This window comes from Platalea leucorodia, assembly GCF_965183815.1.
Source record: "Platalea leucorodia genome assembly, chromosome: 8".
Classification (NCBI taxonomy): Eukaryota; Metazoa; Chordata; class Aves; order Pelecaniformes; family Threskiornithidae; genus Platalea; species Platalea leucorodia.
The window spans coordinates 13229255-13257055 of record NC_138830.1 but is presented as its reverse complement, the minus strand read 5'-3'; the positions used below and the strand labels follow the sequence as shown (position 1 = coordinate 13257055).

At 43.3% G+C, this 27801-nt stretch overlaps 1 protein-coding gene across 11 annotated transcripts in view; it reads right to left on the bottom strand.

The window, feature by feature from the left end:
* LPP (LIM domain containing preferred translocation partner in lipoma) overlaps window positions 1-27801 on the bottom strand; it is a 351697-nt gene that overhangs the window by 36672 nt on the left and 287224 nt on the right. For all 11 annotated transcript variants that reach the window (XM_082320729.1, XM_082320728.1, XM_082320732.1 and 8 more), the window contains one exon: window positions 22396-22565. In XM_082320729.1, the coding sequence (XP_082176855.1) occupies window positions 22396-22565 (170 nt within the window). The remainder of the gene's footprint in view (window positions 1-22395; window positions 22566-27801) is intronic.

Below are 27801 nucleotides of genomic sequence, written 5' to 3'. Positions count from 1 at the left end.
CAACCCAAGCATCAGGAAAACATCATGGGAGAATGCGGACAGAAAACATCAGGGTTGAATGCATCCGTAGCAGCCTGGCCATGCCACCCCAAATAGACGGTGTCACAGAGGGGCATAAGGTAGCTATCCTCCCCATATATACCCCATATGGGGTAAAAGCAGCACCACATGGCTGCTTTCCCATGCTGGGACCTCCTCCCCATGAAGCACACCAGGAGTTCCTTCATTTGGCAGACTTATGAAGGACTGGCTACATTTTCCTCTCCCATTCCTACAGGTGCTGCCATTTGGCACATACAGCTGACATATCAGCTGCACGTGCATCTGAGCTTTGTAAATCCCGTGTAGGAATGTGCTAGCTCAGACACGCAAGATGAACTCAATGCATAATGGAAGAAGAGTGACATAAGTAGCCCCCCATTTTTCAAATCTTTGGCAAGGATTTCACAGGGTACGGTAGTCTCTACCCTCTGTTTTCATATGCCAGGCTATTTTCCAAAATGGCTTGTGCCTTAGATCCTATTCACTTCTTAAAAAAAAAAAAAAAAAATATTTTTCACCAAAACCTGCTGGAAAAGAAATCTATCTACAGAAAGGGGCAGCTGCACCTTGCAGATATGCACAGCTGAAGATCTTTTATGTAAGACTCCCCCTGACCGTGCGGAGAGCTGTTAAGATGTCAGATCATGGTTTGTTGCTCTCAGGGAGGCTGCTGCAGCACTCAGTCAGAACAAGTTTACATCTTGGAGGAATTAATTTGTCTGAATAATGTCATCCTGGTTAAACAAAATGTTAGGGAAAATATTGCAGCGTTCCGGTGCACCTCCCTGAACTGATGCCTATATATGGGGATAAGCCAGCGTGAAAGGGATCCTGCTGAGTCAAACTGGATTATAGCAGTATTATTTTAGAGACAGAAAAGAAGGGGAGGGAGGGAGGAGGTAGGGAAACCTTGCAAAAATATCAGCTGTTTGACATGTTAAAGCAAACAGCACGGATGTGAAGATGCTGCCCACTTACACGAGTGCATCAGAGCCAGGTCGGCTGACAGCAGCAACCAAAGATAAGTTTTTACTCCTTTTAGCCCTGCAGGCAACCCAGCTCCCAGAAAGCAAGGTGGACTCCAATGTTTCCCAGGCATCAGGAGACATGTTGGCTGTGTTTCCACCAGGCACCAGCACCGTGTCAGCACCCTGGTGGTGGTGATGTTCCTCATGTGGGGAGGATGTCCTGGAGAGCCTCGCTGGGCCTGCCTAGTTGGCTAAACAGCACGTAAGGGAGCAAACGAGCTTGCAGACTCAGCTCTCAGAGCCCTTAGGGAGCTGGTGAAGATGGCAGGAAGGGAAAACACACAGGCTTTCAATAAAGTCCCTAAGGTGCCTCCATTTTTCATCACTAGGCGTTCACACAACCATTTATGCACTGATTGTTCAATGCTGGCTGGAGACTCGGGGCTGGTGGCAAGTCACAAATGGGACATGCCCTTGTACATCTTGTATGCAGAGCTGGATCTGCAGTGTGTTCTCAGAGCACGCCTGGCGGGCTCATGTCCTCTCTCTCCAGCAAACAGCTTGACCTTACAGCGATAGCATCAATTCCTCTGCCTGTCTCTCTCTGGCCCAGCAAATATTTACCTGTGCAAAGCAGAAATGCTTGCCCAGCAGAAAGCAAGAGATGCCTACACCAACCATCTGCACCCTGCAACGCAAGGGGGAAGACTGGGGGCTGCCTTCCAACTCTCACTTCAAAATCAGCCCTAAATATCCTACATCTCAGGTCAGTGCTCTAAACAGTGGGACTGTACGAAGGGCCTGAGGGTGGGTGAAGAAGACCCCCCCCTACCCTGATTATGTCATTAAAGGACAGACCCTGTTTAAGTACAGAAGAGCAGCAAAACTCAGACAAGGGAGGAGGTGGTACTTTTCAGGCCAGAAAGAGATGCCAAAATAAGAGGCAAGGCTTGTGCTTTGTCTTTGTAGTGCTTCTATTCAGCAAAGCTGGCCTTGGTGGATCAAAATCCCCATGCTTGCTCCTCCTGGGAAGTGTCAGAGCCTAACTGAGTGTGGTGGATTATGCTCAAAGTTGTGCTTTGCAACAGTGAGCTGAAGACCGCTGTGGTAGCAGTGGAAAAACACTCCTCCATCCTCCACTGCCCAATGCCAGAATATCAAATGCAATGCTAGGCTAACCAGAGCTTACAAACACATGCTTCAAAGGGAAAAAAATTCAAATGGATTTGAGTCATGGGAGTATGAAAAAAAAAAGATTCTCAAAAAACCAAATAGAACATATCAGTCATGTTGTAACTTAGAAAGCCAAAATCTCCTCCCAAAGGCAGCAGTGAAACAGTTTCCAAGATTCCAGGGTGCATCTCTGTCTGGAGTTAATATAGACATTTTTTTAATCCAAGTTTCAAGCCCAGTAAAATCCATTTCTGACAATAAGAACCCCTCCTGGACAGCCAGCCAAAGAAATCATGCCACTCCTCCTCAACCCACCTTTTCCCCACAGGTAGCACGGTAGCCCATACAGCTGCACCCGTCCAGCATCCCCATGCCCATTGCAGTGCCCACCACACATCTCCCGTGGAGCAAGACCCTTTACTACTCCCTTTCTGCAGTCAGCAGTATTAGCCCTGTGCTTTTCCAAGTGGGGAGCTGGAGCAGGCTGGGAGCCTGGAGTAGGAGGGCAGGCGCAGTCCTGACCCACATCTTCCCAACAAGCACTCCCATCCCTTCCCTGCCCCTCTCCAGCCCTGCACATCCCAGGGTACTTTCTGCACGCTGGCCTCAGCTGGAGCTGCTACAAGACCTCTACCCTGAGCAGCCTCTCCGCTCATGTCTCCCCTACCTCTCAAAGAAATGGCAGTTTTGGAGTGGTTTTGCCCTCCAGTTGAGGAGGTTTCAGAGCCCAGGTCACTCATTGCCAGGGCCCGTTTCCTAACCACATACATCTCATAAAACAGTCAGGACATACCACACCTTCACTTTCTTTTCCTGGCTCTGTCAAAGAAAATGGTCAGAACTGCCTTTTCTGGTGGAGCCAGCCCTGAACGAGGGTGAATTAGAGCATGACTAAACAACCAGGCCACTTGGGAGCTATAGGTGGAGGAAAACCTACTTTCTAGGTACTCAGATGAGGCTTGCCTTAAATACACCGAGCAAAGGTGACACAGACACTGGAGTGACTGCAAGAGGGTTGCAGGTAGGGCTGGTTAAAATATTCTTCCCTGAGAGGTACCAGCAAGTCTCCACCATCACTCCCAAGAGACATGCATGTCAGACCAAGCACATGGCTTGTAGCTAGATGAAGTTATCTGGGATGAATCCCACCACAGGCATCAGACCCATTTAATAGAAATCCAATTGTCTCCAAATCAGATAAAAAAAATGTGCTCCCTTAAAGAAATAGCAGTAAAAACCAAAACAATCCCCCCCCCCCCCAATTCCTTGTGCGTAAACATCAACAAAACCTAAGCCATTTAATACATTTTGCAAAAGTAAAACCAGAATAACTGCTTTGCCTCCAACACATAAGGAACATATTATTACCACATTGTCTTCAGTGATTATTCAAGCAATGCATTTAAACATTCAGGGAGAAGAATGTTTGCTAAAATATTGTTATGTAACACGGGGAAAATGACTAACTCTGCCCTTGATCTTTTCATATTTTGCTCCAAGTAAGAGTCACTAGATCTTATTCTCTGGTCGAAGCAGCAGCACAGCCGAATTCTGACCCAATTTCCCCAGTGGCTTTTACAGCGGGCCAATCCTATCCCCTGCAGCTGAGTTACTCCAGGCATACTGAGCATAACTGGCTTCTGAATCAGTCCTTCCGGGCTGCACATTTCCAAAGACAGGTGGAATAAAGAGCGCACATTTCTCCATGCTCCCTGCTGACGGAGGTCAGAGATCATTTACTTCCAGTTGCTCATGACTTGCGCGGAGTCTGGAGCCTTACGCGTATGCCAAGCAGGGCCAACTCCATTGAACAGTCATAAGCGTACTTTAGCAACTGCTGATTCATGGAGTGGGTTTGCTACATGAATTTCTCCCCTCTCCTCATAGCAGATGCAGAAGTTATTGAAGATCTGTCCTGTGGGTATCCTTATTTCCAGTTCATTTGCATCAAGAGTATACATAAAAGACAAATAGACCTGTCTGATCTTACAGACATCTACGAGAAGCTGCTTTTTTCCTATCCTAGGAAAAAACCACACCAAACCAAAAAACAACCAAAAAAAGAAATTTCGGGTTTATAAACTTTCAATAGACTTTTTTAAGCTGTGACCCAATCCAACCTGTATTGGAATGGGACCTGTCCCGCATACACAGAATGAAGGTGACACTGACCCTGGGGGAGGGTACTCTCAGAAGGACCGTAGCTAGGGCTCGTAAAAAATATCTTGTTTATAGCTTCAGAAATGCCCCTGACTTCCCCCCCCCCGAATGGAAATTTCCATGGGAAATGTATCATCCTGACACACTTTTGAGAAGCAGCTTTTCACTAGTGAGGAGAATAAAAGAAAAATCTGTTCTTGGGGTTTTCTTTCAAAGTTTTTAGATTCCGTCCTTCAAAACATGTAATTAAGATTTTCCTTTTGGGGGATACATGGGGTAAAAACAGCAATTCCCAACTATCTTCAGCTGAAATCCATTTCTCGTGCAACTCTGAGTCCCTAAGTCACTGCAGAGGCAGTGATGGGTATTAGCTCTCACGGGGCTGTGTTACCCCATCAGGTGATGCATCACCGCTCAAATATCTGCAGTCCTCATCAGGCTGGGATTGTGTTTTTATCCTTCCTATAACCTCCAAGTAGGAGTATAATGCTATGCGTGATGAGATGGACTGGACAAGTTTAGGTCTTGTCCAGCTTAGAGTTAAGAAGGAACAGAGTTATTGAAATCAAGCACTTGGGATTTATCCAGATGTTCCCACAGCCAGAATCCAGCTCCTTGGAGCGAACCCTATAACATTCTCCCTCTTTTCCTAAGAGGCTTCCTCAGATTGAGGTTCAAAGGCAGTCATGAAGCTCTATCACTGTATTAACCTGAACCAGTGAGATTTACCCGATCTGCCACAGAGGCCCTAATTGTCACCCACCGAGCATCTGCTACAGCACTTCTGCTATTTTTAATTAACAACAGCCAAAGTAAAATTACCAACTCAGTCCTCAGTGAGTCTGACTTGAATCTATGCCCCCTCAGTAACAGCTAGGTCTGCTGTAAGCAGAGGAAAATGCATCAGCCTGCTAAGGGATAGCGAGGCAGAAAGGCTGTAACCATACCAGAAAGTTTCAGAAGGCAAACAAGGCTCCTTCTCCAGCTAGAGCATCAGGGCTTATTTTGCAATTAGGAAAGAGAAGATAAAGGGACACGTGAATTTCCTGCTGTGATGGGGCATTTGCAATAGAGTCCTTATAACTACATCTTGTTCCTAGTGGTACCAATCTACACAGTGCTGGGTTATTATGCAGTGTCTTGGACTGCTTGGAGGTAATAAGCATTCACCAAAAATGGACTGCTATTAGCCACCAGCAAAAGCTGATTATAATAGTGCCAGCACTGGAATATGTTTTCCACCCATTTACAAGAGGAGTAAAATAACAGGACGGGGGGGGGGGGGGGGGGAAATAAAAATCACATTTGCCAGTGTTTGGAGCGTAGTGTGCTCTACATACAATTATCGAGAGAATGACAGGAAATTGACCCATTTACTCAGAAAAGTTCCTATCGTGTTCTGCACTATTTCATTTCATGCCCATTTGAGAACAAGTCATTTCTCTTCAGGGCAGAAGATAAATTGTCAGCTTGTACACACATCTCTTTTCATTGCCAGGCACAAAAATATCACAAAGAAACATTTCCCTGCCCTCTGCTTAATTTTCTTCTTCTTCTTCATCTTCGCTAATAAATGGTGCTAACTATAAAAGTCAACAGACTGTAAATAAACTCAATTCTATTCCTACCTTACCTTAAGATTGATTTTTGGACATAATGTATTCAACCCACAAGGTCTCTTGTCTGATTCAACTGCTCTTCTCAGTACCAGAGAAAAATCAGATAACCTCGGTGGAATAGCTTTACGTAAAAAACAGAAACATTTGGCAACTACAGTTTTATTAATGGCACATTGTAATACATGCTACGCCGCATTACAGCCCAGCAGACAGGCGTTGTATCAGTACTGAGAGCACGTGTCCTGCGGTGGGAGTCTTCTGCGCAGAGCCTTCGTTGTGCGTTTAGGCAGAGGTGCTGCCGGCATTGCCACTACAGAAAAATCAGCATGAAGCTGATTACGGTGCTTAGGTTATGGTAGGTATGCGTGGTACAGGGTGCAGGGAAGCCTAGCCATCTTCCCAGCTCTGCCCTTGGACTTAATCTGTCATTTGACCCAGCCACTTCTCTCACTCTCAATGTGCTTGACAGAGAGGACAAGAGCAGCAATTGGATCACTGTAATAGACCGAAAATTCACACAAAAAGAAGGAGCCAGAGACCTGAAGACAGCAAGGTCCAGGGGGAGAGACAGCATGTGCGCGTAAGAAGAAAAAAAGGATGTCATGGAAATATCTCTATCTACATCTACATCCTGAGCTCAGGTTTCTAGAGAACCGAGCTTGCTGTCCCTGCTGCTTTCAAGCAACGATGCTCAGTCCAGGTTAATATCAAGGACATCAATGAAAACAGAATTAAATGGCATCCCCGATGGAAGTGCCAGCAGGCTGGGTCTGCAAGCAGAACACAGGTGTCTCCCGTGCTGTATGGCTGGAGAACTGCTAATGTAAGGATGAGCCTTGGGCATGGAAGAGCCAGCATGGCAGTAATTTTGTACTCCCCAGCGCCAGCCATATCCTTCAAACACCCTTCCAGTCCTCAGCTTTTTTCCAGTTTCTTGAGGTTTAAATTAGAGCAGCCCAGTAAACCCCGAGTTCACACAACTCTTCCTGCAGCTGGCGTGCTAGCCAGCACACCTCAGCTTACCCTCCCAGCCCTTGCTCTGCAAGGTGCAACCTCCTCTTTTGTATGTCTGTAGCGCATACAGTGCTGAACACATTGTTCATTTGCTCTAGCACTTCATATTCAATCTGATCACTTGCCACGGTTCTTTCACCTGGATATTAGCTTCCTTGTGCTCTTCCATCCTGGAATATCATTGCCAGGAGTGAAAATTACCAACCATTTGGAGCAGAAAATGAGATGTGGAAGGGACCCCCAGAGTCAGCACCAGCCTCAGTAGTTGCAGCACTTCAATACTAGACTGAGAGCAGCAAAACTCATGTTCTGCACAGAAGCCAGTCATGGGAAATGTTATTCTCGCCATAGTTTTGACTATGATGGAGCTATGCAAAGTATGAGCTTGGGAAGTGTCTTGTGAAGGAAGGAAGAACCTTTCTTCACAACCAAGCAAAAGAACTTTTCTTCACAAACAAGCAAAATATTCAAGGTTCTGCTAATTCACATGCAGACTACTCCTCCCTGCACTCTGCCCCCCCCCCCCCCCCCCCCCAAAAAAAAACCAACCCAAAAACTGTTCTCCAGTTAGGAGAAGGGATTAGCAGAGTAACAAAAGGAGGAGTTTCCAGGTCAAGGATCATTTGGGAATTATAGCCAAAACCAAATTGTTGGGGTCTGCTCTTTGTCCCAGGGAAAAGCTGTTTGCTGCTGCTTAGTATAGAGCACAGCTGCCTCTGAAACCCAGAGTCTGCACATGCCTACAGGGAATGTGAAAAAGAGGGAGAGAGAAAGAAAATAGCTCTCTGCCTCTCAGTGAGAAGGTTTTGTTCCTCTCTGGCTGACAGCATGGACCTTTGGACATGTGCAAGAGAACAGCAGAGAGCATTACCTGCTTGGGAATAGGACTGCTGTTTCCCCCTGTGAGGGGGGCCAAATTCGACCAACTCCCTAGGAAAACAGTGAAAGCATTAAGAGACACTTTTACCTTCCTGTCTTCATCAGCTGAGGAAAGAATTTCTTGTGGCTAATTACACATTTTAGCACCAAGATAGTGATTGTCCTCTAACTGCAAACATCTGCCTCCAGCCTGGGGTAAAGCCCAGCTCTGACCACAGGACCTTGGGCATTGGCATCAGGCGGCTGCAGGATGGGATGGTGGTCCCTCACCTCCTGCCCAGTGAGTGATGCAGATGCAGTTACGGGAACGTGAACCTGAAATGGGATCCAGCACCAGAGGTGCCAGCTGCTGACTGTACAGCCTCCCACTATGTGCCAGCCCCATCCAGTCCTCTTCCCAGCCACCTTCCTTGCCAGCTTAAAGCCCACACAGGAGGCCTCCGGGTCTGCTAGGTACCAGGAGGAGCTGAGCTCTTCCCTTAAGGTTGGACTCAAAGTCCACCAATCCACATATCTGTGGCAATTTTTCCACTGATGGGATATGGCTCTAGCTTTTATCAGGTAATTGCTGCTTATCCAAAAGCCAGGCTCATCGGGCTCATTCTTGGTCCCTTAGAAGATAGCCAAACTCTTCCTAACATTGAGTAAAAGACAACAGAGCCCTTCAAATGCATGTCCTGCTCCCTCTCCTTGCTTCTTATTGCTTTGTTTATAAATGTTGAAATACGAGTTAAACCTTCACAGCTGCCACAGCCCTGAAGTCACACTGATTCCCATACAAGGGTGAGAGCACGGATGTGACCCATCCACCATCCGTGCAGGAGCAAACTCCCTTGCACATGAGGAAATTTGCTTCTCAGCTCCCCATCTCACTTTATACATCAATGCTCACCTTCTCTCAACACAAAAAAAAAAGGGAAGAAAGGAAACAAACACCTTGCTCTGCCAACACATACATGCATACACATGCACAAATATTTTGGAAAAATTGAAGAATCTGTAGATGGAGGGGTTAGTGCCAGATTTTAAAATTATTAAACATTATGTACAAAGAAAACATAATGAGCTCCTACGGGATGTAGAAAAAATTACCCATGAATGAGGGGAAAATGGATAACCACTCCTGGGTTTGCCACTGGTGAATTATTTAATAATCACTCCCCAGCAGATGGAATATATTTATCCACCCCATTGGAGCACACTTTGCAATTTATTTACACTGCTTTAAAATATGATTATTTATTTAAAAAATAAACAAGGTATTCACAAGGGAAAGGGGAAGTAAACACAAGCTAAAGGGGGAAAAAAAAAAAAAAGCATCTTTTTAGCTTTTCAGTTAATTTTAGGGAATTTCCACTAAAATTCACATGAATCCTCCTTACTTATCTTTGACTTTGAAAACTAGAAATTGAAAACACTGTTAATGTAGCCAGTCTAGATTCCTCACACAACCAAGAGGGTCATTTTATGAGATGGGGTCTATGCCTCTTACACTTTCATTAACCACATTGTCTTGCATACCAGAAGTCTGATTCAGCTCCCAGTAATATAAAAAAAAAAAACAAACAAACATTCAAATTGGGATCAGTGGGAGCAGGCCCATACCTTAGACTAATTGCATTTACAGGATCAGGTCCCTTGTCTAATCTAGAGTGACTCTACACCCGTGGCCCGCCAAACAGCACTTAGCATTGCCATTTAATTAGCTACTTATTCTAAAACACGAAGGGTGCCATTTAGCAAAAATTGAAAATGTACAAGGTACCATTTAGTACCATATAAGTGCATGGGCATACTGCCTGCTTCCAAAATTAAAACAGCAATTGTGAGCAAAAGGCTTTGCCCACTCAACAGCAAAGCGTGCTACTGATAACTGCAGAGTGATTTGGACAAACCTGAGGGAAAGTCCATGAGAGGAAGGAATACCTTTCTCAGGCAAATGCCAAGTCATTTCAGACTGAATTCAGGCTTCCAGACTCTTCCTGTGCAAGTCTGTGTGTATGTACAAGCATACATTGGCCATGGAAGGGTCCACAGGAACTTTACTACCCTGTTAGGCACAGAAGCTTTTGGGAGCCAGAAGTCATCTGGGAGAGAAGAGGTCAAGAGACGGATGCCACAGTGTAACGTAAGTTTTCATACTTTGCCCATACAAAACAAAAGACAACGGCCAGCCTAAAACCACTGCCTCCTCACTGAAGAAAAGAGTAGTTGCTGTTGGTGAAGCCTCTTCGAAGTTTGTTTTTCAATAATCCATTGTGATTTTCTTTAAGACCAGTGAAGGTTATTTATAGATCTCATGGCAAAACCACCATCAACAGCTATTGGAGAGGCAACACTTCGGAGGCAACATTTTCAAAAGTGCTGAAGAATCAGATAACTTACTACTAGGAGTTTAAGTCTCATTGTCAAGAGCAGGTCAGCAGACCAAAAAGCAGTAAGTTCCTCAGTCATTTACATGCTTTTGAAAATATTTCTCCAGGTCTCAAAGATAATTTCTTTCTCATACCTTGTTTCCCCTCCCCAGGCCAAGAAATTCTGCAACTAATATGGATCAAACCACATATTTTGCAAAAGATATCACCTTAAAAAGTAGAGATATAATAGACTTAAATCCAACTGCAGGCATGGGTGTCAATGCTTTACCAGCCAGCTAGTTCATTAAATAAACTGGTATAGTGAATGCTCTACATCTTTAAAGTTAGAATGAACTACTAGAATACTATTACTTAAAGAGTTCAGACTGAAGAGAGCAAATTGATGTGTCCTCCTTGCTGGGAAAGGGCTCAAACATAAGCAAATCCTCTCGTAAACTGGGAACGCTGCACTTTTCAACAAGAAAACCAAACTGACCTCTAAAATCTCAACATCCTGGAAGAGTAAGAACAAGTTCACTGCGTATTATTTCTGGAAAGACAGATACCAGATTTTAAAAATTGCTTCTACCACAACAATCTAACACATGATTACATACACAAGTACAGATGTGCACTTCTCTGCTGGGATGCAGACGTTGCAGGCAAGGGAGCAAAATGCTCCCCTGCCCCCTCCCGAGAATGCAAAATGGAAGTGTCAAACGCCTCATGTGGAGTTATGCACTCATTTACTTTAAAGACAGAAAGGATTAAATACATCTACATAAAGGAAAGAAAAAGTGTTTAAACAACAATAAAAAAAGATTTAGTGGTATTAATAAAGAACTCCCTTAAACCAGCATGTCACCATTAAAGTAATTAATAGGGCATGCAAGACACTTCAGCGGAAAGTGAGCAGTGCTCACATTAGAGCCTTTTAAGTTTTCACATGACCTCAAGACAGACTACGGCATTTCTGTGCAGAAGTACCCTCTAAAACAGAGATGGGGGCATTCAAGTCTATAAAAAAGTGATTTCAAAATTTAACTGATATGGTCTAAGTCTAAAATGCAAAGGTTAAGGGAATATTAGAAGGGCAATAATTCTATCTGATTAAACTTTTATCTGAAGTGACAATAAAATGTTCAAAATGAATTAAGGATTTTATTAACAGATGCAGAAGCTCTATAAAAGAGTTTGAAATCTAAGTAGCAGAGAGGAGAGGTTTTATGGTTTTTTTTGTCTGGATAGAAGTGATATTGCTATAAAACTTTAATCTTATTGCCATGCCACAGTGAAAGTAAACCTGTCAGAGGTAATAGAGCAAATCAGGACTGCTTTCTCTTCCTTCTCTATGTTGCAAAGGCCTCTTTCCCGCATATGAGTAAGAATATGTACGTTCCATGTATGGCATGGATACTATAGGTGACAGACATATATAGACAGGTTATGTGCTGGTGATTCACCTAGACTTCTGCTGGTTGCAATAGTCCCAAGGTGGTAAGTACAGGCAAGTTATATGGACCATTCCAAATAAGTACTGAGCAAAAATTGGTGCTACGCCACCAGGGACTCTGTGGAACATTTCAGCCTTTCGAAAAGGGAATTAACTATTTCAGGACTCTTTCAGACATTTCAGTTGTTTATTAGTACGTTTGTGTAATAAGAGGATCACACCAATTTCTGAGCCCTTGAACAAATGCATTTCACTACCTTAGATGAAGTTTAAGCAAGACATAAATCTGTGCAACAGGATAAAATACAAGACTTCTGTGAAAATTATTACTAAAAGCAGAGCATATATTACTTAGAGCAGAGCTCAGCCCCATTAGGGCAGTTGAGGCTCAGTAGCATTTGCCAGCCATGATTTAGGCTATCACTAATTTTTCCTTCTGCCTTGCTGCCGCTAAATTCTGGCAACTTGGTTGCCTTGGTGATGGCACTGGAAGACATCTTGCAAAGTGGTTTGGCTTTTCCGGGAACTCTTGAGCCTTTTGCATATTGGCAAGAGTGCTGCGGTGGTCACCTGGGCCACAGTGGCTATTCCACCACCCTCTGACCCACCAATGTCAGCAGTGGGCGCAACCTGGCCCCCAACCTGCCCCTGTCCCACCCTGCATCGTCCATGCAAGGATCCAGGGTTCAGCCTCTCTGGCTCCCTGCAAAGCCTCATCGTGTGCTACCGCTGCCCCTACTTGCTGCTGAGGAGCGAGCCCAGAAAGCAGCTTCAGAAATGCCCATACCCTTCTTTTGCCCTACGCTACCCATGAGAAAAGCACAGCTCCTAAGAGGAGCAACCGACTGCAAATTGCCAGGGAGACTAGGATGTCAAACAAATATTTTTCTTTTCATAACAGAACATAAATATTTGGCAGCACATTTAAGTTAAAAAGTCTAGAAGTTACTCAAATAGAGTGGAGAACGTTGCTATGATGTTCATTTGCTTCCTAAAATATGACCAGTCACAGATGGCTTGCTGTAGGAAATATTAAATAAATTTTTAAAAAGTGTTGTCTGGCTTTAACACAGATTGCATTTACACAGATACCTCTGTTGGTGGAACACCAAGATGGTGTATTGGTTCAAACACGTCCTTAAACAAAACACTACATTGTCAGGAGCTAATGGAATATTCATACTTAAAATCTCAATCCCTGATAACATCTGAAAGTTAATTTACATTTCAACACTTTTTTTTCCCCCCTCTTGCTATATTTCCCTTCACAAGCAAGGGAAAATATCCAGGTTTGGTCAGTAGCAACTTTCAGGTTTTGGGCACCATAACCAGTATTTGTTTAGGTTTCCAGAATAGTTTGAAAAAAATACCTACATAAAGAGCATTAGGTAACATGAGAATCTGAAAACAACAGAAGGCCACTTTGTGTTAAAGAGTCAAACAGCAAGGATGTAAATACAATGAGCTGCAGCATTAAACTATCACATGTTAGCAGATTAACTTCAGCAAGACAATAAAAATCAAAACAATACAAAGATCTTTTCCAATCCCCACTGTCTGCAGGAGCACATTCCTACGGTGCCTGAAGCCGCCTATCAAATCCCTGCTTTATACCTGAAACCAAAGATGTTACAAGGGTTCCTAGTTTGGTTTTCTTCCCCCATGAAGCTCCATTTTTGACAACAGTGAAAGCTTTTGGAAACGTGGCCATGTAGCATAAAGATTGACACCAGTTTCCAATTCCCTGCACTTACTGAACTGCCTCAGAGAGCTGGACGGTAAGTCTGCTCAGAGGTTTACAGCATCGGGTTGCTGTGAAAAACCCACGTAGTGCTTTCATGTCAAACGTTTGTCAGGGAATAGCAGCGGCAACACTGTACGGATCTCATCACTCATTTTAAACGATCCAGATGCCCCACCAGCTCCACACTCACTGATGTGCATGGTCCCATCGCTGCCTTGGCTTGTACAGATGGTCCTCACAGGGATGGGTGCAGGCACAGGGACTGCAGGTCTCACTGGCCACATTAACCAACGTGCTCTCTGCTCCTGTGAAAGCTGCTACCTACCAGTGCACAATAATGTCTTGTCCCCAGCAAATGCTACAGCACCAGAGTTGAGCTATAATCTAGTCTTCCTTCTGCCCAAAATACTCCAGTGGATGATCTGCCTCTATTGTCAATATTGTACTTGGCCCACAGCTTTATAATCAATGCAGCTGAGAAAAAACAACATACTTGCAATTTGCTTTGACCCTCAATGAGCACCAAACACTCACCATACTCTTAGAATCAATAAACTTTTTCTCCTGTCATCATTCATGCTTGTTGCGCTTTCCCTAAACTGGCGTGATTTTGTTTTCTCCTAACCAGAAATCTACCAAGCCTACTGGGGTTTGTGTGTCTGTGCGATGGCAAGTTAAACAGTTTCCTCTACTGCAAACATTGCACACAGGCAAACTGATGTCCTGGAGTGAAGAAACAGAGGCAGGACGCTAGAGGGAGGATCGACTCACAGACTGAGCTTTTGCCAGAGCAAATTCCTTGGAGTGTGGCTTCACCAAGGAGACGGCTGAAGTGGCACGCTGCAAAAGCCCGCTCGCCTCCCCGGCGCTCAGGCTTGCAAATCGCTGTCTGGACCAAAGTAAGAGGGCATCTGGAATCAGAGAGCGACAGAGACAAGACTTTCTGTTCTCTGCAAGGCTGCTAAGGGGAAATCATACCTGCTAAATCCAAACACACCCCTTCCAGGACAGATTCAGCTCTGTTACTGGAAGGTATCACAGCCTGGCTGCAAGGCCTATGCTTTACCAGCAGCTCTGCTAGCATAGGATCAGTGGTGCAAAATAATAAAAAAGGTTTGCTAGAAATATTAACCCTGTATTTACTTCAGTGAATTCCGATTTTATCATCTCTGGACACTGTGCAGCACTTTGACATCACTGCATTAGGAAGGACAGAGCAAACTCAATAATACATGGATCTGATGGAAACACACACCTAAATTACAGGCCCTATTTCAAATAAATCACAGCCTTTCCAAAATAATTGTCTTCAGCAGTTTGAATTGACAAATAACTATGCGGGGCTACAAGCAAGCAGTAGGACTTCATGGAAGGGAACACAGTCATGGTACCTCCCCCCCTCCCACGTTTTCCAAGAGCCCTCACTCAGCTTTCAGCTACTCATTCATATTCATGCCCAGTCCCTAAACAGCAGTGATTTGAGGAGGGGAAGCAAAGAAAGGTAGCTCCTTCACTTGAAGATCTTTCCAGGTCGAACTGCAACTAAGCAGAACATTAGGACGTGGAAAACCTGAGCTGTATGCTGCAGGCCGTGTTTGTGGTCCTGGACAGGTCACTCGAGCTCAGAACTGGAAGAAACAGGGCTAGAAAAGACCCCCAGGTCTGCCCCTGCCTAGAGAAGGCTTGACTGGATCTTAACTGTTCTTTACAGATGTTTGCCCCACCTGTCCTTGAAGGCTTCCAGCAATGGAGATCCATGCCCTAAACAAACTGCATTTAATCTTCTTGGGGTCAGTTCTCTATCTGCAATATGGAGGCAATGCCACTGCCCTTCCCCCCCTCCACTTGCTGCTGTTTGCCAGGAAGGTTTGTAGAGGCAGAGGCTATCGCCTGTCATTCACTGACACACCACAATGGGAGTTTATTACAGTGGGATCTCTAGATGCTGCTCAGGTAGCAAAGTGTGAAAGCAGCAAATAGTTTGCTGAGAAGGTGGTGAAGTACAACTGAAAGAAAAGCAGAGATGAACGCTACAAACATTAGACGTGGCTTGCCATCTAATACCCATCCACACTTGACCGCAAATGAGGAAGATTTTTCCCACGACTACAAAGATGCTGGTGCATAAGACTTTATTCTTTCCTTATAAGGCATTTCTGCTAGCTTTCAAAGGCAGACAAGAGTTGGACTACCTTCTAAAGGGAAAGCTCAACGCACAGCTTGAAGTCATTGCTAAATGACTTCACCATCCCCTCTGCTGTAGTATGATCCATAAGCAGATGTATACTCAGGAGCCATAAAATCCCACTGGTCCTGCAGAAAGGGAGACTATTTTCTTCCTAAGAATATACAGTTGGTCAGTGGAATTCACCCTGTGAGGTGAGAAATTCACTGAATGGCAGCAGCTGGTCCTTCACAACATCATCTTATTTCAGCTACACTAAGAACTCCCTCCACAAAGTTTCCCATGGTATAGTTTTTCTAGATTATACATGTCAAATGAATGCTCAGTTCATATAATCAAATAGGAAAAATGCCTCCAATTAGAAAAGTGCAAGGCAGAGACAAGAAGACAATTCATGTTGTTATGGCTGCCAACACATACAGGAGGAAAGATACGGATTCTAGCAAGCCATCACAAAAGTCTCAAGCAAGCCCAGGTGTGGAGGAGCCATCTTCACCTAATAAGGACACATTCTTAAAGATGGACTGTGGAGAGGAGTGGGAAACGATCCATCCATCCCTTGCAAAACTCTGAGCTACCAAGATATCACTGAACTAGTGAATCGGCACTTCGTGCCCAATCTTCCAACACAGATGTATCTTTTAAGATGCTGTCCAGCACTGTGGTGACTTTTCCAAAAATATCCCTCTCATAACAGTGCTATCATTGGTACCATCAAGTTGCTTTACCTCCACAGTCCATAGCTGGTCTTCCAGTTCCAGCAACAGTTCACTCAGCTTTCTGGAAAGTCAATTATACCAAGGTGTGGCCTGATCCTCTCACTATCTAATTCAACATCAATCAGCTGCATTCACAACAGTCAACACCAGGAAGGCAAACAGCAACTATAGATTGAAAACAGGGTGCACTATCCCTTTAATCCCATCAAGTGATTTGGGCCAGTTAGCCAAGCACATCCTGCTGCATTGAAAAAAGAATAATTTCATCCTCTAAGCCACCCTCAGCAGACAAGTGTGCGGTCTCACTCAGAGAATCCTCCACCAAGGTGAGCCCAGTGCAAATCTTGGCAGGGCTTACGCTCTCATGTCTTCTAAGAGCACTAGGAATTTTTCCTCTTACAGCTTTAGTTTGTAGACTTCGCGTCCTGTCCTTGCTGGACAGCAAGATGAATTGTCCCTGTCCTCTTTGATATGAGCCTTTCAGTCTCCACAGAGGAGTTCCTATATAGCATACCTCATCACCTCATGGTATGCCTTCTTCCCTTTCCTTATAATTCCAGTTTAGAAAGGAGGTTATTGACCTATTGATTATTAAAACATGCTTGTAAACAAACCAAAACTCTGGACCTGTTTTGTGTCTGCTGTGCCCAGGGACCTCTTCTGTTGTGGGTAAGAAACACCCAGGGCAGGAGCCCGCCGCCGCCTGGTGCGGCCAAGCTGCATCTCTCCGCTACAGCAGCCGAGACTTAAAGCTTTTAGATCCACGGGTCACAGGTTCAGCTCACTGCTGCTGATGACTCACACAGGAGCACCGAACTAAAACTAGCAACAGCAGCTTTTTTCTAGGAGAGGACTGAAGAAGAGCATTGATCTCAATGAAATATTTCGAGGGCAGAAAAATTCCACCACATAAAGAGTGCGTGACTTCTCTTTAGTTTATTTTATATTTTTGTTCCAGTTGTCATTCTGAATTCAAACTCTTTGGAAAGCAGGCATAATAGTCTTAATGATCCCATTGAGCAGTTTAAATTCAAATTGTGGAGCACTCGCAATACCATGCTGGCAGCACTTTCCATAAATTACTCTCAAATTCAATACGTTGCTTGACAAAAACAAGAATAAAGGGCTTTTTACTTTAAAAAGAAGAAAACTTGTATCATAAAAAAAAAAATCTTTAAATTATAGTTTCTCTTTTCTGGTCCAATTTAAATTGTTACATGGTTGCTAAATTAGTGCTGTAATCTCTGCTTACAAATTGCAGAACTATTTTTAAAAATAGATGTAATTTTATTGCAGGGATCAACCTTACATTTTAAACCGTATATGCTAGAGGTAGCTGCTCTTGCACAGCTTTCAAGCAACCACACTCACGTGTGCACGCAGGGCGAGGCTTACAATACAAACCGCACTGAAGCTGATAGCAGTTTTACCAGAGATTTCAATGGGCACAAATTGAGTTAACGCTGACATTTCAGAATTATTAGCAAACTTAAGCTTTCCCAGGATGCTCCATAGCACCAGTGGCTCTAGTCATACCATCTCCTAAAACACCAGCATTTCTCTTGCGTTCTGGTCTAAACTATCTTCTCCTACTGAACTACAGCCTCTGATAGGCCAGGAAGGTGGAAGCTAGTAAGAGAGAGAAACCATGAAGATACAGGGTTTTTTTGCTCACAAAACAAATAATCAGGGGAAAAAGAGTGGAACACTATGATCCTGAGTTTAAAGCTGGGGAACAGCAGTGATCAGGGCATGACTTCCATGCACAAGTCTTCCCCCTTCAAACACTTCCACAGCTTTAGTACTATGGAAAGATGAACCTCACCCTGCAAAATCCTTGTAAGTCATCTTTGGGGTAGGGTTTAAGATCATGTCCTCAATGTCTCGCAGCACGCAGCAGAAACAGGAAACCTCAATGCCTGGGTCTCCGTAGGGCACTGCAGGGCATACCCACCACCTTCCCCTACTCTAGCTAGACAGACAGACAGACATGAGACAGTTTTTTCCTCAACTGCTCATCATTTCTAGCCCACCACTTCTCCGAGCTCTCTTTCATCTGACCCTGTCTATTTCTGCTTTGCTTGGTTAGTTATTTCTGCTTTCTCGTCCCCTTCCCCATCACACCATGGTCCTTCCCTCAGGGCCCAGTGCTGGGTCACATTGACTTGGACACGACAGAAGAAACCCTCAGAGGCCAGAAGCATCTGCAAGATCTTTCTGTGCTAACTGCAGGTGCTCAGCACCTCTCAGCTTCAGAGACTTTATCTCCAAATGCCAGGAAAGGGGATAAAGAATGGAGGAAAATTTCCACGTCACAGAGAAAGTCATCGGGACATCAAAGAACATCCCATTCACAAAACGGCAGCATCACTCTTGCCAGACTGGCGTGTCTGGTTAACCTTGTGCTCAGTCCTTATGATAATACAGTATTTGGAAAGCAGACAGCTGGCACTGCTCGAACATCTTTCTCTTCAATCTTTTATAACAACGGTTCCACTGATATTACTCTTAACCTTTTCTCTGCACTGAGCCCAGCGCTAAAATCTCTTCAACTACTCAGAGGAAGCAAACCAAATTTTTTTTGTCAGTAGTTTGCCCTGTAAGGGAGGGGAAAAGTATACTGATAACATACTGCAGACACAGCATTCATCATGTGTACAGCAATATGCTGGTTACACTGGAAACCCTATCGATGATATTTCAGATGTTACTTGACTGTCGTAATGACTAGGAGACATCTGTCTCCTATTTACACTTTATTTTTTACAGTTGCTTTTAGTTCAGCAGAAGTGTCTTAATGGAGAAGACTGGTACTCTTTTAGAAATAACATTAATAATGAAAGAATCCTTGGATGCAGAGCAAAACCAGCAAACACATTGGCAACAGAACTCGCTGCATTCATAAGATGTAACAGGAAATGATAGTGACTGGCTTTTGGGTGAGGGGATTTTTGTGTGAAAGAAATTAACTCTGGTACTCAAATTCCCATTAGGAAAAATATTTTTTTAAACAGGTGATTAATCTCCTTACATGTTAATTCAGACTTTTGGGGAAATTCATCTTAAATGGGTCACTGATAAATAAAGCCAGAAACAAGAACAAAAAAACCCAACCCTTCTGCAGGTTATTTAGGCTTGGTATTGACTAACAAGTAATTAAATACAGCTCTTTGCAGTAATCTTAATTTTTTTTTTAATACAGTAAGTTTTACTCCACCACAACTAAGCAGAGTCACATAATAAACTGAGATTAGCCAATTCTAACTGCTGAAAAACATGTATTTTTATTTTTGTGCATAGTTTTTATGCATGTACAGCCACAAGTCACGCAAGGGAATCATTAAAAAAAAAAAATCAAAGAATTCATGAATTTATATATCACGACCAGGCAAATACTATAGTTCATTTTATTTATATAAATTAAGCAGCTTGGCTTAATGGCTTGCATAATAGGTCAAGAGTTTTGGACTTGGGGAAGTGGGGATGTGTGCTAGAAATCAGTGTGAATTAGGTAGACCAGTAAACAAGCTTCATTGAATTACTCAGATTTATACCAGCTGAGAATCCTGTTTTCTCAGCTTGCCACAGCCATGGATTAGCTGTGCAATCTTGGGCTAGTCACACAGGCTCCACCTTTCATAGGAATTCAGGTCCACAGGAATCTGAGTCTGGGTCCTTCAGTCCCATTGATTTCCTACAGAGCTAGGGCTCCAAGTGTCCAAGTTATTTTCTGATAATGGGACTTGGGAGAGCTCCAAAAAAAAAAAAAAATCAGAGGCCACAATTCAGCAAAGTCCTTAAGCACAGGCTAGATTTTAAGCAGGTCATTAACTCTCATTGACTTCAGTATGACTGCACCACACATCTGAAGGCAAAAGCATTCAGATTGCACCTCAGCAATTTAAGGGACCCCAATCCATTTGGAAGAACAACTTGCAAGCCTAGCTCAGGCCCTCAGTGTACTTAGGCACTCATCACCCCACTGAAGCCAATGCAGACCTCATTTCATTGAAAAAAAAAAAAAATCAATGAGAGATGCTCTACAACACAAATTCCTCAGGCCTAAAGCCAATAGCATGGCAGGTGCCTAGATCCCTTGTAGATCTGGCTTTCAGCACAACAAAGTCCTGAGCTTTCTGAAGGGTATTGAGACTTAGGCTCCCAACACTTGTTTCTTCTACATTTAAGAGTTTAATGTGTGCTTGGATGTTTTTTTTTTTTTTCTTTGCTGCATCAGATTGCTAGATTCCTGCTTTCCATTTCCCACTCACAGTACCAGCTGTCCAGCCACACATACGTAGCCCCATCACCATCGCCATCCTTACCCCTGCATGTGCAGCAGCAGATGGATCCAGATGTCTTTTAGGCTAAGTCCATAACCAGGTTTTTGTGGACTGCATGGATAAACATTTAAAGGCCCCTTCTGGTTATATAAAAGAAAGCTATTAAACGTTTACTCTTTCCTCTGTACTGGGAGCTGCAAAGCCCTATCACAGAACATACAAATGCAGATGCAACCAGGCAATTATCATTCCTTTATCCCTTAAATAGATAGAAGATAAATTTGAAAGAAAACGAGGAACAGAATCCTTCTCCCTTTCCTTTTTTTATCCTTTTATCTCCCAATGTAGGAAGTTTACTGAACCCTTGCCAACAATTCACTCAGGCTAATGAAGTGTATAAGTAACGGGATTAAATAATCTTAAACCATTACTACAGTGGGTAATGCAGATGTTTTCGCAAACTAAAGCAGATGAGTGGTGAAGAATGTGTGCTTGATTTAAAAAAGAGGAAAAGAAAGTATCAATCTGCAAGCAGATGAAGTCAATTCCAGCCTGAAGTCAATGAAACATTTAATTCCAGTTACATAAAGTTGCTCCAATCGTATTATGAATGCACCTTCCTAAAGTCTGCAGTGCTTTGCACATGGTCAAACTTGCCACGAAATTAACCTTAAATTTTTTATGGTGCAATCATTTTAGTGCAAACAAAAATGGAAATGGTTTAAAAGGTACATATTCCATCAAAAGATCATTTAGTTTTTAAAAGCCAATTAGCAAGGCCCATATATCACTGCCACTGTAAATAAGACAGAATCTTCCCATTTTATATTCAATATTTCAGCAATAATCCCGCTGCAAAGGCTCTGCAGAAACAGAAGGAATAATGGGATATTGGTGGCATTTTCAGAAATACATATTATTGCTTTAATTATTATTAGAATGCCAGAAATGTCAAGAAAAGCATCAAGTTTTACTTTCAGAAGTGCAAATCCAATTCTGGAAAGGTCTCAGGTCCAGTGTTTATAAAAAGAACTCTGCAATGAAGGTTTAGAGAAAGACCTATCAAAGCTTTAAGAATGTTTAGGCACTTTTCTCATTCTAAATTACAAGGATTATCCCTATATACTGTATGCTAAGGTCACACCAAGGTAAGGCCTCAGGCACCTTATGTGATGTTTCTTTAATTTGCGACTGTGCAACTGGTTCCAGCTAGCTCTTATGGGAGCATTTTAAAAGGTGCAGCTCCTCAGAGCAACTGTTAATTGTTTGCTTTAAAAGCTTGTTGGAAGCATGAAATGAAATTTTAGGGCAAGGTAAGCATCAAAGATATCCAATCCAAAGACCTTTAGATCAGCAGGACTTCCATCAAGCAATGCAAAGGTCTTGATTTTAGAAGTTTTAGCGCTATCTTGCATCCCACCTCCTTAATCTTAGTGGGCACCACAGTCTGTAAGCGTTTTGGTATCAGGTTTCTCAACACAGAAAGCTTCCGAGAGCAACACTACCACTTAAAAATCACTGTGTAGCCTGCTCCTTACAGAGCTGAAATAATCACAAAAAGCACGTTTCCCCTGCTTTGGCCACTTCATTTCAGAGATAGGTTAGACCAGGAAATTAAATTCACCCAGGAAGCTGAAAAGATCAGAGTTCTTCTGAAGAGCATGGAAAAACTGGTGCTCACAGTACTGCCATGGGATTATCAGGTTTTAACTGTAAGGCAACCATACAGCAGTGAAAGAAATTAGTGTTTCCAATGTCTGTGCATTAAAATCAGGGTGCAAAGAAGAATGGGTACTTACAATATAGCAGGGTTCACAGTAGGCCTTCTTCTCCACTGCATAGAAAGGCTGTCCCCTCAGCTTGTTGTTGCACATCATGCAGGTGAAGCACTCCACGTGGAAGACCTGGTCCATGGCTGTGCAGCCGGTGCCTTCCCCAACAACATTCTCCCCACAGCGGGCACAGCGGCCTGTCACCAAAGGGAAAGGACATGAGTCAGAGCAAGTTCCTGGTCTCAACTGCAGAGAAGGTCTTCCCACACACTTGTGCTGCATAGCAGGTAAGGGGGACACAGCAGCTCAGTCAACAGAAGAGCAATTTGTGCCACTTCTGGCAAAGATCCAGCACCACTGGAAGGCACTCTGGTGCTGGCCCATATGAAAATATCTAGGAAGGCCTGAAACTGGCTCCCAAGACTGCACTGATATAAATTCTACTGCTACTGCTGCTAGGCAGTGATTATTGTAAGGAGTCTGAGCCCCAGATGCAAACCATTCAGTTATCATCTAACCCAGCTATATAGTCATCCTCAGCTCCTCAGTTAGATGGGATAAACCTGTGCCTAAAGCCTTGCCTCCACATGAAAGAATTTTGTGGTAGGATGCCTCGTAAAGCTGCCTGGTGGCAGCGCAATTGTTACCATTTAAAGAGTAGTTTTTGCTTGTACAGCTTAAACCAATTCCCTCAATGGAGCCAATTACACTGGCAAAAGGATTTCACTTTTTATGCCTTTTCCAGTATAGCAGTATCAATCCTCATGCTTTTGCTAACGTGATGATGCTGAGCTAGTTGGTATTTTAAATAAAAAGTAGTAGCTAAAGACTGAGTGATTACAAAGAGTGCAATATCATCTTCTACATGGAAAAATGACTTTTTCTCTGTTTGAAGATTAATACAGATTAAGATACTGTGTCTATTTAAAGCACAGAAACTATTCCTCAAGAAACAAATGTGTGGATACTTTATTCTTACCATCCTTCAAGAAAGGTATATCAAAAGCTGCTAGTATGGACTCTAAGTAAAGAGAAGACCTAAGAGCTCTGTTTCTGAAAAAGGTTCCTAATGCCACATACAAATACATAACACACAAAAAAATCTGTGCACACACACACATAAAAAAAGGCTTGCTGCCTTGTTCAGACTGTTGTTGAAAATGTTATGTGGCAGATAGATTTAAAGTGAAGACAGGATTTCAAAGAAAGAGGGTTTCTTAGATCATGAGAAAGACATTTTTCTAGGGAAGACTGTGGTGGAGAGATGATGATACTCATAAATGCGTATACAAATATTATGTTCCTAATAATAATTAAATAATCCAGCAACGACACGATGTTCTCTCATACCACAGTCTGTGTTTATTGGCCTTTTCAAACAAATACTGCAAAACTTCCTAAAAGGACCTGGACATGCCTCATCATCCCAACAGCAGGGCTGCTGTCCTTGCGCAGTGCAACATCAATGTCCTCACACTGACGACTTCTTCCCTGCCTGTCCCAGACTCTAATAGGCTATATCCAGGGAACAAAGCATGTAAGCTACTTTTGGATCCCTCAGGATGCAACAGGATGATATATATACACATTTTAGATATATTAGGAAAGCTTGGAAACGAACCCAGATCATTCTAATTTGCTACAACGGCAAAACCATAGTTGGCATTATACAGGACAGACAGTTCCTGACTCAAACAGCTCCCAGTCTGAGCAATGTGGAGAGAAAAGTCACCAGATAAATCCAGACAAGCCTGGAAACCCCCCAAAAAGGAATTAATAATGTTGTTTTTATACTTAACTTTCTTTAGCACTTGTTATTAGCATTTTGATTGACAGTGTTGTGCTTTAATCACTCCACTGTAATGTTTCTTGTGAGGACTCCTTTTTTATGAGCAGAGAAGGAATGCAGGATTCCCAGCATGGTGGTGAGGCTACAGAGCATGGGGGAAGAATGGAAAAAAAACATGAGGACTAGCAAGAAGAAGAAAAAAAATGCCACTGGAGAGAACCACAGGAGCAGTACTGCTCTGGGAAGGAGGCAGAAGAAACCTACTGTATACACTACAGGAGTCGCACGCACAACAGGAGAGCACTGCTTGGTCCTGTGTGCGAACAAGACCGAGCGTGCTCCGGGGCCTTCTCCAAACTGCTCATGTAGCTGGGCTGTAATATGAAGAGACGTCTGGGGACCAGTTAATATCTCTATATATAAAACATGAAATTGAAAGCCATTAGTGTATTACTTTACACAGTGTTTTTCCAGAGGGAATATTCTGCTGAAGAATTTATTTTCCCTGGTGTGCCATTCTGTGATCATCCGGTATTATTTTTATGAGGCATTTGGACATGGAATAATGTAGTGTCTATGCAAACACTTCTCAGCTTTCTTTGTTAACATCTGAGTAGAACATGTGGGAATCTTTTCTTGTCCTTCTCCTCACATTCATAATTCAGCTAGCTCTTGTATACTTCAACATTTATCTTCCTTTTTGATCAAGGCATCTCTCCATTTGCTGGAGAAGCTGTCTATATGTAGACCATACTTCTGGCTGTACTTCTTGTGTCAGGAGACCTGGGTCTGTTTCCTAGCTCAAATATATACTCTTGTGATTTCTGGCAAATCGCTTGGTGTCTTTGTACCTCTGTCCTCTCTTTGACCAAAGGGCATAAAGAGATCTTCTCTGCCTCCCAAAGGTGCCCTGAGGCTACATTCCTGCACGGCTCCGAGGCATTCGCCAACTAGACTGCTGGTGGCCAGGTACAAACCAAAGAGCAGCACAACAGAAGTCTTGGCCAACTTCTCCCCTTGAAGTTGGTATTTCCTTAGGCTTTCCTTCCTCTTTCTGGGTTTTTCCACAGAAGATTCCCATTCAGGCAGTGACAGACTTAACCCATCTACATTTATGAGAAGTCCAGCTTCTGCTATTATGTACACAGACAGAAATGCTCCTGTAAACTCTCGCACAGGAAAGCTTAAAGAAAGCTTCCTTTTTCATAAGTTTATATGCAAATTGTAACACTGTGGCCTGGAGCAAACCATGTTTTTCATGAGACATGGCCACTCCAGTGAGAATCAAAACACAAGCTCTGTGCCTAGCACCACCCCCAACTGACTCACTCGCCTGAAGGGTAAAAGCAAGTAAGCCAAAATATTCAAATTTGGGAGCTTACAGTTAGGTGGTTGGATCCACGTAAAGGCACGCAGGCAAATACACAACCGATCTGGCTTGCAGTGATGAGGCCATTAGAGGCTGCACCTTCTGCAGACTGTGGTGCAACCTGGGAACTCACGAGACTTGTGTAAAACCAGGTCTCTTCCCCCGACTCCTGTGCCTCGCTCAAATTTGGTTGAAAATGGCTATTAGTTTCAAGTGTTACTGGTGAGGGAGGAACTGACAAACAGAGAGGCACATGCACACAGGCAGTGCGATTGCACAAGCCTTGTTTCCTTAGAAAACCAGAAAAACCCCACTAAAAACAATGTATCTATCATTATGCCTGATAAAAACAAAACAAAGGTCTGCTTTTCCTGTGTGCCAATTACCAACAGCGAAGGTATTTGTGGTCGGACTCACCACAATTAAGTGCCCACACATGTTCCCCATTTTAATATTTTCACACTGGTTGAAATAACCCAGTCCGTTGTGTGCAGAATACCCATGAGTGAATACAGAACAAGTTGCACTGCTTATTGGGAAAGAAGTGGCAAAGGCAAAGCAAGACTCAAGAACAAACAGATTGCACAAAAAAGATTACACAAATAATCTAAGAGAAAAATAGCAGGCAGCGTATTACAGTAGAAACATAGAACAACGTGACCCATTTGCTTCCCACAGAGACAAACAGCACTTAAAAGGCAGCTTAAAGACAAAGGACAAAATTAGTACTAAACTGCATGAAGATGAAACTATGTCATTTCAACATTCTTCTTTTGCCCCTTCAGCCCTTTTTAGGTCCTTTTTCAAGATCATTTCAGTGAAACTAGAAGGTGATACGTTGGCGGCAAGCCTGGGAGACTGGAGTCCTCTATTTTTGCATGAAAGAGGTTCATAGCCTTGGCCATGACCTTCCTTCAGCCTAGCCTGGCTGCCATGTGTTGGTCTTACCTTGGGGGGACATACAGAGGTGCCCACAGAGGCTTCCCTGCTGAAACTGCTGGAAATGCCATCATTATTGAGTGGATCACATGGAAACACTTCAGCAGCTGAAAGAACACATCAGCTACTATACTTTATTCTGAAATCTCCTCATTTACTGTCTTCTGTTGTATAAAAAAATTGAAATATTGAAAATCTGAAGGAAGAGGGGAAAGGGAGGAGAGGAGCTCATATTGCACATGATGCCAAATTCTAACTTCTTGTTATTTTATTACTATTATTACATGTTTCTTGCTTATACCACCACAGATCCTGGCTGCTTAGCCCTGTTGTGCTGGGTATTGGACAAACACAGAATACAAAGGAAGGCCCGACTGCAGGAGTTTAAAATCTAATACAAGCAATAACAACTGAGTATAGCTAGAAAATACAAAGAAGCAATCAGACAAAACCGGTCAGCAAGGAAAACTGTGGTCTCAGCACTCTAAATGTTTTACTATTGACAAGGAGTCTGTAGACAGCCCAGCAAAGGAAAAGGTTAAGGAAGAATTTGAAAGAGGATCCGGAGGGAGTTTGAGGGAAGTTTAATGGGATGCTTCTGAGGAAAGGACAAAGACAGCACAAAAGGGAATGTAAGTGCTTGAAGATTGAACATAGACACCTGCAGACGGGAAGGATGAGTTGATATGTCACTGGAGAATACTTGAGGAGAAAAGGGTGGGAATAGGTCATTACAGGCCATACAAGTAAAGACAAGAAGCTTCCGTTTGGTATGATGCAGAAATGAAACCAGAGGAGAGATTAAGAGGCAGGAATGATCTGGCCTAACTTACAAGCTAGGGAGTGATTTCTGGAGCTCAATTCCAGTTGAGCATGAAAAGGGAGAAATTGCATTTTTAGAAAAGCATGTTGCAGAGATTCAAGGTCACTGGAGCTTGGATGCAGGTTTTATCTGTGAAGATGAACAGGAAAGGCCATAATCTGGGCTGTTACTCAGCAAGATTCTTAAGATTTGGCCAGAGCCTGGGTGTGATCTGGAGATGAGGAATTAGATACAGGGTGTCCAACCTTATCTGGGACATGAGTCACTTTTAAATGTCAGATTAAGAATGTGAGCCAATCAGACAAACATCTACCACTGAAGATGGATGATGGAATAGGTACATGCCATACTAATGCTTATGGCATAATATTCCGATAGCAATCACACTGGAGCCAAATACAGAGGTAACGTCACTCCATCCAGCTAGCTTGAGATGCTCCTGTTTGTACATCCAAGGATTACATTAGCCTCTTTTAGGCTACAGCATTATTTGTCTGTCATACCTACTTAGAC